Below are 9,087 nucleotides of genomic sequence, written 5' to 3' on the forward strand. Positions count from 1 at the left end.
CTGACGCACTGAGCCGTAGAGTTATCTCTAGCTTAAGAGCAATGTTTGCTCGCCTTAGCCTATTCGAGGATGGTAGTTTGTTAGCTGAACTGCAAGTGAGACTGAATTGGACTGATCAAATTAAGGAGAAACAATTGTTGGATGAGTCGTTAGTTCCTCGTTTTCAGCAGGTGGAAAAAGATGAGACTTCAGATTTTGGACTGATTGGGGAAGGGGTGTTATGTTTTCGTGGCAGAGTGTATATACCGAGTGATCCTGGTCTGAGGCAGTCTATTCTATGTGAGGGACATGGTAGTCCTTATGCCATGCATCCTGGTGGGAACAAGTTATATCGAGATCTCCGTGAGTTGTATTGGTGGCCTAGGTTAAAACGCGAAGTTACCAATTATGTAAGTAAGTGCCTGACGTGCCAGCAGGTTAAAGCTGAGCACTAGTTACCTTCTGGATTACTGCAGCAAGTTAGGATTCCACTCTGGAAATGGGAGAGGGTAACTATGGATTTTTTGAGTGGGCTACCCTTGACGCCTTCTAAGAAGGATTCGGTTTGGTGATTGTAGACTGACTGACTAAGTCAGCCCATTTTATACCTGTCCGCACTGATTATTCATTACAGAAGTTGGCTAAGTTGTACGTGGATGAGATTGTAAGATTGAATGGTATACCGGTTTTGATCATATCTGATAGAGATCATAGGTTTATGTCTCGGTTCTGGAAGAAATTACATGAGGCTTTGGGTTCACGATTGGATTTCAGTACTGCGTTTCATCCTCAGATGGATGGACAATTTGAGAGAGTAATTCAGATATTGGAAGACATGTTAAGAAGTTGTGTATTGGATTTTAGGGGTAGCTAGAGGATTATTTGCCATTAGCGGAGTTTGTGTCTAACAACAGCTACTAGTCCAGTATTCGAATGGCACCGTATGAAGCGTTATATGGTCGTAGATGTTACACTCCTACTTGTTGGACTGAACTGGGTGAGCAACAAATTCTGGGGCTGGAGCTAATCGCTGATACAGAAGACAAGGTAAAGTTGATTCGAGGTCGGTTGAAAGAAGCGTTTGATAGGCAGAAGTCCTATGCAGACTTGAAACGTAAAGACATTGAGCACTCTGTAGGGGATTATGTTTTCCTTAAGGTATCGCCGTGGAAGAAAATTATGAGGTTTGGACGAAAAGGCAAGCTGAGCCCTAGATTTATTGGGCCTTGTCAGGTACTTAGGCGGGTAAGATCGGTTGCGTATCAACTTGAATTGCCTCTGAAGTTGGAAAGAATTCATGACGTGTTTCATGTTTCTATGCTTAGGCGGTACTGTTCTGATCCCTCACACGTCGTGCCAGTCGAAGAAATTGATGTTAGGCTCGATTTAACTATTGAGGAGAAACCAATGCAGATCTTGGAGCATGATGTTAAGGTATTGAGAAAGAAATCTGTTTCACTGGTCAAGGTGCTTTGGCACAATCACGGCGCAGAGGAGGCCACATGGGAACCAGAAGAGGCGATGCGGTATCAGTACCCTCATTTATTTTGATCAGGTAAATTTTGAGGCCGAAATTTCTTTTAGGGGGTAGAGTTGTAACACCCCGAAAGTATGGGGTCTATAATTTTTCTTGGCTTAGTATAATTTCTATGTTTGCTTAAGTGATTAGTTGATTTAAGTGCATTAGGGGGTGTCTGAGTAGTCCTAGGTTCAAGCTGCAGCTTTTGCAGTAATTTTGTTTTTCTCTTAAAAATGAACCTGAGCCTTGGCACTTAGGCTTTATGGATATTTGTGGTCGCTTATTACCACAAGAAGCCTTATGGCTTGGTGGCGTGAGGTGTGCTTTGGCTTCAGGAAGGACTGGGGTTCGGATCCTATGAGCTGCAGAAGACGTCATTTTGCTGCATGGGGGTGGCAAGAGTTTATGGCGAATTCAAATTCTTCCGTGTGGGAATTTGAATTGGTCTTTGGTTGTTGGGAGAAGATTATGGAGGGATAAGGGGAGTGATATGGGGAGATTTTCAAGGAGTGGGTGGAGGGAGGAGTGTTGTAGCCGAATTGGGCAACTTGTAGGAGCAAAATCGACTAGGGGAACGCCTTTGCCATTTCGGCATTTTGGTCTTGTTGTAGGAGCCGAATTCTCTCTTTTCCACTTTTGGGTTTTTCTTTTTGGGGCTTTTTTGGGTAAAATCTTTCCTTGTGCCGAATCTTCCTTCTCTTTTCAAGCCTTAACCGATTATCGTTTTCCCAAATACTTCTTCTTCCCATTTTGTCTAGTACTCTTCATTTTGACTACTTAAGTCTACTTCTTCCTCATACATTCTTTTGGGGTTAGCCGAACATCTTCTTGATCTCTACTCATCTTCTTCTTGCTTTTGGTTGCGAATTTTCCTTCTTGGAGTCTTAGGCGGGTACTCTCTCTGCTAACCAAAACTTCCCCTGTTTGTGACAACCCTAGTTTGACCCCAGTCAGAAAGTGGTTTCGGGACCACAAAACCGAGTCACAAAAATAATTAGATGTTATATTCTGTGCCTAATATATGTGAAAATGAATGTGTGAAAATTTCATGCTTCGATTTTGTCATTTGTATGTGAAATTTATTAAATAGGACTTATGTGAAAATTTTTGAAAATGCTATAGGTTAATTTGTAGTGGCCAAATAAATTGTAGTGTAAAATAAGTGGATTTACATGTCAAATTTCCCACTTTAGTTGTAGTGGCCGGCCATGATAATGATGATAAGTAAAATATGTATTACATAATAATATAATAATGGTAATGGTTTAATTTATGAAATAAAAATTAAGTAAAATAAGAATAGAGAATAGAAAAACAAAAGAAAAACAAAATGTTTGTTTCATCTTCTTCCTTAGTAGCCGAACCTTAAAGAAGAAAAGGGGATATAGCATTCGGTCACTTTGAGCTTGAATTAAGGTATGGAATCTATGTTAGTTTTTGAAATTTTTGCATATATTAAGCTAGTTACTAAGTCCCTTACTTACCCATGTCAAAATTTTGAATTTGGTAGTAATATGAGTATTCGGCTATGGAAGATGTTTAAGGGAATGGTTGTTGCCTTTATGATTTAAGGAATAATTAGGAATGAGTGATGTTTGAACTAGTTTAATGTTCTTATAGATAGTTTGAATGATAGAAAAAAATCGGCTTGTGTAATTGTGAAAATGCCGAATGTGAACATAGGTAATAGTTAAGTAATGCTTGTGTTTAAAATGATGGAATGGAGTGGATGCTTTAAATGTGTTATGAACAATTATAAGTTCAATTAAGGTTTGCTAAATTACCATTGTCATTGCTGAATATGTGTTTAATTAAAGAAGAATTTGTTGTTGGATGTTTCAAATGATTTAGATAGTTATAAAGTAAGTTTGAGATAAGTATTATGTTTTTGAGAAGGGTTAATATGTTTGGGTTGAATTTGTGGCTAGTTCGGTTATGATATGCATGGATAATAGTATAGGTGTACTAGGTGGTGGTCAATGTGTTGTAAGAGAGAATTGGTAATTAGGGTCATTTTTTTATACCCGAATTTGATCAATAAATAAATAAAAATGTTTTAATATGATTATATCATAGCAAGATTTATGCTTTGATTTTATTTCAATTTGTAATTCGGCACTTGTACATGATTTGATAATTGGATGTGTATGTATATTAATTTATAAAAATTTGAAAATGCAAGGTAATAAGTTAGGAAAATGTTCCATGATAGCATAAGTTTATTGATAGGAATAAATGCAATGTTAATATTTAGTTGCTAGTGTTTATATGTGTGTTAGCCGAATTTGAACTTGAATAATGATTTGAGCATGATGTATGTATTGAGATTATGCTTAAGTGAAATTATAGATATGTGATGAAATTGATTGGTGATATACATGTTTAAATAATATGAATGCAAAGAGTTGTGAAAGAGTAAATTGTAGTAAATCTGCTTGGGACAGCAGCTATAATGTGATTTTGGAAAATCACCATAAATTGTGGGAGTGGAGTTAGAAGCTGAATAAATTATGTAATTAAATTTTAATGAGTCTAGTTTCCAATGAAATCAACGAGAACATATTTTGACTTCTGTACAATTAGAAATTTGATTCGTAGTAAAGGGTGGGCAGATTAGTCAAACTATGAAACAGGGGAAACTTTAAGAAAAATATGGTATTGATCGGCCAAACCAAAAATTCTAAAAATTTTATGGATAAAACATATATGAGTTTATTTTCAGGGAAAATTTACATCAATTGAATTGGAGTTTCGTAGCTCCAGTTATAAATAATTTAGTGACTGTTGCTCAGGAAGACAGCTTATAGTGAATTTGTGATTATGTGGTAAACATTGATAAAATTTGTTAATGAGTTGCTTATTGTTTTCTTATAAACTTACTATGATATATATGTGTGAAAGTCGAATATATATATTATATTTTTGAAGTAATGCTTGAATAGTCGAATAATGACTAGTTTAAAGTTGTTGAATTTAAGCTCAAGAGCATAGGGGTGCAAATTCAGATAAGGGAAAAGAGAAAGTAGTTGAATAGCCGATCCGAGACTGTTCGAGAATATTTGAGGTAAGTTTTAAGTAGTTATATATAATATTATTCGAAAATGATATGACAGATTATGAGAATTAAGTGTTACTTGTCATATATGTACATGGCCGAATGGCAATTTGTATTGGAAGTAAAAAGTGATATGTTTTCATGATCAAATGATAGTGTTAGATGAGAATGAGTAAGATTTTACGTGTAAACTATTTTGTATTTAAATGTGAGTGATGAATGAGATAAAAGTGAATGCAGTATAGGTTGATATATTCGAATGATGATTGTACCTAAATTGGTGTGATCGTGTTGTATAAAACTTGTTGATTTGAATATTGTACAGTACTATTCGGGCCTTTGAGCCTAGCAGGCTATAATGCCAGTGAGATATTATTCGGGCCTTTGAGCATAGGAGGCTATACTACCGGTGAGATATTATTCAGGCCTCGAGCCTAGTAGGCGAAATGCCGGTGAATGAATTCGGGTTTTTAAACCTAGCAGACTGAATGCTGGTGATTTGATAAAAGTCTAAAACTAAGATACCTTGTGTTAGAACGATGAATGAATACATTCAATACGTTAAGTTGGCCAGGTACATATTATGTATTTATATGTGAGTATGATTTAAATTGAATCATAAGAGTATAATTTGATACATATGTGAATACATGATATATTTATATCTATGATTATGATATATTCGGTCAAGGTGTGAATTTATGTGAAAATGTTCGATTTATTTATGCCATATGAATTCAGATTAAATGTAATTAGAATGCTAAGTGTGCATTATATGCTTGTGTATATTTGGCCAATGGTAATAAATATATAGGAAATGACCTTTTGAGAAATTGGATAATTGATGTATAATTGAGTTTGTCTATTGTATTGCTTAAAACTTACTAAGCTTATGAAAGCTTACTCCTTTTGTAATATTTCTCTGTTTTGTAGGTTGTTGATTCCAGATACCTGCTCGGGGAGGGGATTGTCAGCAACTCGTCACACTATCTGTCTTTTTGGTATTGTTATATTTTGGAACTAGTATGGCATGTATAGAATAGACTTAAGTGAATGTTATTTTGAGATGTTTTTGTATATATGCCATGTGAATATGGCAACTTTTGAATGTCGATATAAGTTGAATTTCTATCTTTGATGATGTTTGGCTATAAGTGTAACTCCTAATTAAATTATGTAAATGTGTATGTACTAATGTTGAAATTCGGATTAGTAATTCTTCATAACCCATTCCGGCGACGGATACGGGTTATAGGGTGTTACACTGCTGGTTTAGGGTAAGTTGTTCTTGGTGTGCCTAATCTTTAGCAAAGCCGAACCTTGCTTTTGTTCTTCAATTGGTATGTTGTGGTTGTGTCATTCTTTCTCATCTTTTATCTTAGGGTGATCTCCCTTCTTAACCTTCTACTCTATTGGTGTGCGCTAGGAAGGCGTACTTGGCGTCGGGCATTTGACAGTGGTGGTTGCTGCGTTAGGCCGAATATTGCCACTACTTTCTCTGAGTCTATGTTACGGTAAGTGGTTCTCAAGGATAAGTTGTTTGTAATCAAGTTGGGTGATTTAATGGATGTAGTTATTAATGCAGATAGTAGACAACTGGGTTGTGGAGGAAGTGGTGGTTGGAGCCGATTTGTACTATCAAGGTAAGCAACGTGGTGTGTAGTGTTTGAAAGGATGTCTTTGTTTGGTTAACACAAACGACTAAGACTGTTGTGGAACGTTGGTTGTGTAGGTTGGGCGTGTGGAGTGCGTTGATCTTCTCCAAGCAGGTGTGTAGTCGTTCACCCAATCATACTTTGTAACCAACAGCGAGCGTAGGTGTGTAACCACACCAAGGTGTGGTAGACCGGCAAAAAGCCGGAAAGCTGAAATTTCGGCATTTGCGATCACGAGAGCATGCGAACGCTTGCAAGGTGAATCGAGCCACAAACTTTGGGTGACAGACTGTAGAGGCCCCCGCGAGCGCTCTCGTGGGCTTAGGCCATATAGGCCTCTATGGGCCGATATGGGCGGTGTGGGCCCGATGGGCTTGAGGGCCCATGCATTGTAAAAATTCACGAATGATGATAAACATTGGGCTGGACTATGAAATTTGCATAGCCATGGCAGATTTAGGCTAAAAGGGGCTACGCGAGTCTGTGGGCCCACTTGGGTCGGGTAATGGGCTTAGGCCCATTTACACTGTTTTAGCCACACGGGTTGCCTGAGTCACTCGTGATGACTGTAGACCTTTTGAAGGGTCGTTATCTGTACTGAGATCCTAAAATCAGTTAAATGACCGAAATATCCCTGAGGGGGTAAAAATTACTGATTTACCCCTAACTGATGGTATGACCTTTATAGTGCTAGCGGTGGGTCATTTAATGTGTTAATAACATTTACATGTTTGATTATGAGTATGGTATACTATATACACATATTATTTATGACATGACATCTGCATGGGGTGGGTTATGATATGGAGGATGTATTGTACTGGTGACTATGTCACATATGCTATTATTGGTGGCTTGCCACACTTACTGTTACTGGCAGCTGTGCTGCGTTATCATTATTACTGGCAGCTTTGCTGCAATATTGGTGTGCTAGTTGGGTGGGTCGATTGATATCCCCACAGGTGTGTTGGTTGGTACAGGTGGTGTGCTGGCTGGTATGGGATGGGTTGCATTATGCATTTATACTGATACTGTATTGGGCTTAGGCCCACATTGCTACTGAAAAAGGGCTAAGGCCCAGACTATACTGATACTGTGTTATTCACTATTTGTATGTTATTGGGATTACACACTGACTTTTTGTAAACTCACCCCGTTTCTATCTGGACAGGTAATCCCTAAGCTTAGATGGTTTGAAGCTGCGAGGGACTCGGAGATGGCCACACTACTGCTTCTGTTTCTTTTATTTGCAATTAGATTTCGTTTTTGGCTTTAATTTATGTAATAAAGCCGTTGGTGGGTTTTAAGTTTTAATTTGGATTTTGATTTCTTATACTAAACTGCTAGTCTAAGAAAACACGAGCTTCCAACAACAAAGCTTTTAAAATGTTTCCGCAGTTTAAATTGAAGTAATAAAACAAAGGCAAACAAATTGGTAAACGTTTTGACGAGAACTTTTGTTAAATAATAATAAAAGGATTTAGATCCAGTAATGGATTATTACCGAAAAGATCAATTTTTTGAAAAATACTTTATGACACACCAGATTCGGCCATAACGTCTAGGCCGGGTTTGGGGTGTTACAATACTTGAGCATGATTCAATTGGATTTATCATCCATTATAACATAACATGTTTTCCATGTAGCTCACCATTTCGATGTATTTCATACATACATGACTTGGTTCATATTTAAAACTTAACATTTCCTTTCAAATTCATGCTCGTTGAGCCGTTTAGAATATCATTGGATATGCGGGATAGCTCACACAAAGTGTGCCAACATATAATCATAATCATTACTTTCTTTTACATTGCTGCTCACACGAGCTATGAAATGGGCCTGCTCACACGAGGTGTGGGTCAAAATGTAAGCTACATGATGTTTCTCACGCGAGCTGTGGAGTATTCGCAACACATGCTAGACCTCAGCCATCGATAGGACATTCAAGACCAACACCTAAAACATGGAAATCTTGATGACATGTCATTTGTATCCTACAAATTCCTAAGGTTCAAATGGAGCTCGATAGTTGTCGTAACATCTTTGGATTTGCATTAATTATTTACGTAACAATCCACAATTTACATATAACTCAAAAGTTAGCATTAAAACATTATGCAATTAGACGAACTTACCTCAATAATAAAGGCATAGAAACGGAGTTGACTAATTCGAAGCTTTATCTATACCTCGATCTAAAGTCGTACGAGGTCTATCTTAATCTAAATAAATAAATTCAATCTATTTAATATCCATTCTATTCAATTCAATCCAATTTCATATTTTTTGTAAAATTATTCTTTTGCCCTTATTATTTTAATTTCATTACAATTTAGTCCTTAAGTTCGTAACTGTAAATTCATGCACTTTCATCCCTACTCAAGCTAACCGAATTCAATATAAGTCCACAGGAACTCATACAATTCATTATTTCATAATTTCCACCATGTATTTTACATATTTTACAAATAAATCCCTATTTGACATTTTCAACAAAATTTATCAACAAAGATGCATTTTCTGCCATCAAACATCAAAAATCACATGAACACATTCAGGTCAAAACCCTAACCTTTAAAAATTTTGCAAATTAGTTCCTGGGCTAGCTAAATTAAGCTACAACGACTTCAAAAACATAAAAATCATTAAAAATAGAATGAATTTGTACTTTAATGCAAGAGGTAGAGATAACCGAATGCTCAAAGTGTTAACAATAGTGTTTTTTCAGGTCAAATTTCGGTGGAAGATGAAAAATAAAGATGATAGCTTTGGTTTTCATTAAATTACTGACATTTATTTTTTAAATTACTTATTTTACCTTATTAATAACAATGATATAATTACCACATAAATCCCTTAACTAATTAATTTCATA

General features: G+C 36.5%; 1 protein-coding gene across 1 annotated transcript; it reads left to right on the forward strand.

Annotated features, from left to right (window-relative positions):
- The first annotated feature begins 912 nt into the window (after positions 1–912).
- On the forward strand, positions 913–1,978 carry LOC128296636 (uncharacterized). Its single transcript, XM_053032075.1, has 3 exons — positions 913–1,163; positions 1,305–1,505; positions 1,756–1,978. Exons 1-3 carry the CDS (start codon positions 913–915, stop codon positions 1,976–1,978), a joined length of 675 nt encoding a protein of 224 aa, XP_052888035.1.
- The last annotated feature ends 7,109 nt before the right edge of the window (positions 1,979–9,087 follow it).

This window comes from Gossypium arboreum, chromosome 8 (assembly GCF_025698485.1).
Source record: "Gossypium arboreum isolate Shixiya-1 chromosome 8, ASM2569848v2, whole genome shotgun sequence".
NCBI classification, from domain to species: Eukaryota; Viridiplantae; Streptophyta; class Magnoliopsida; order Malvales; family Malvaceae; genus Gossypium; species Gossypium arboreum.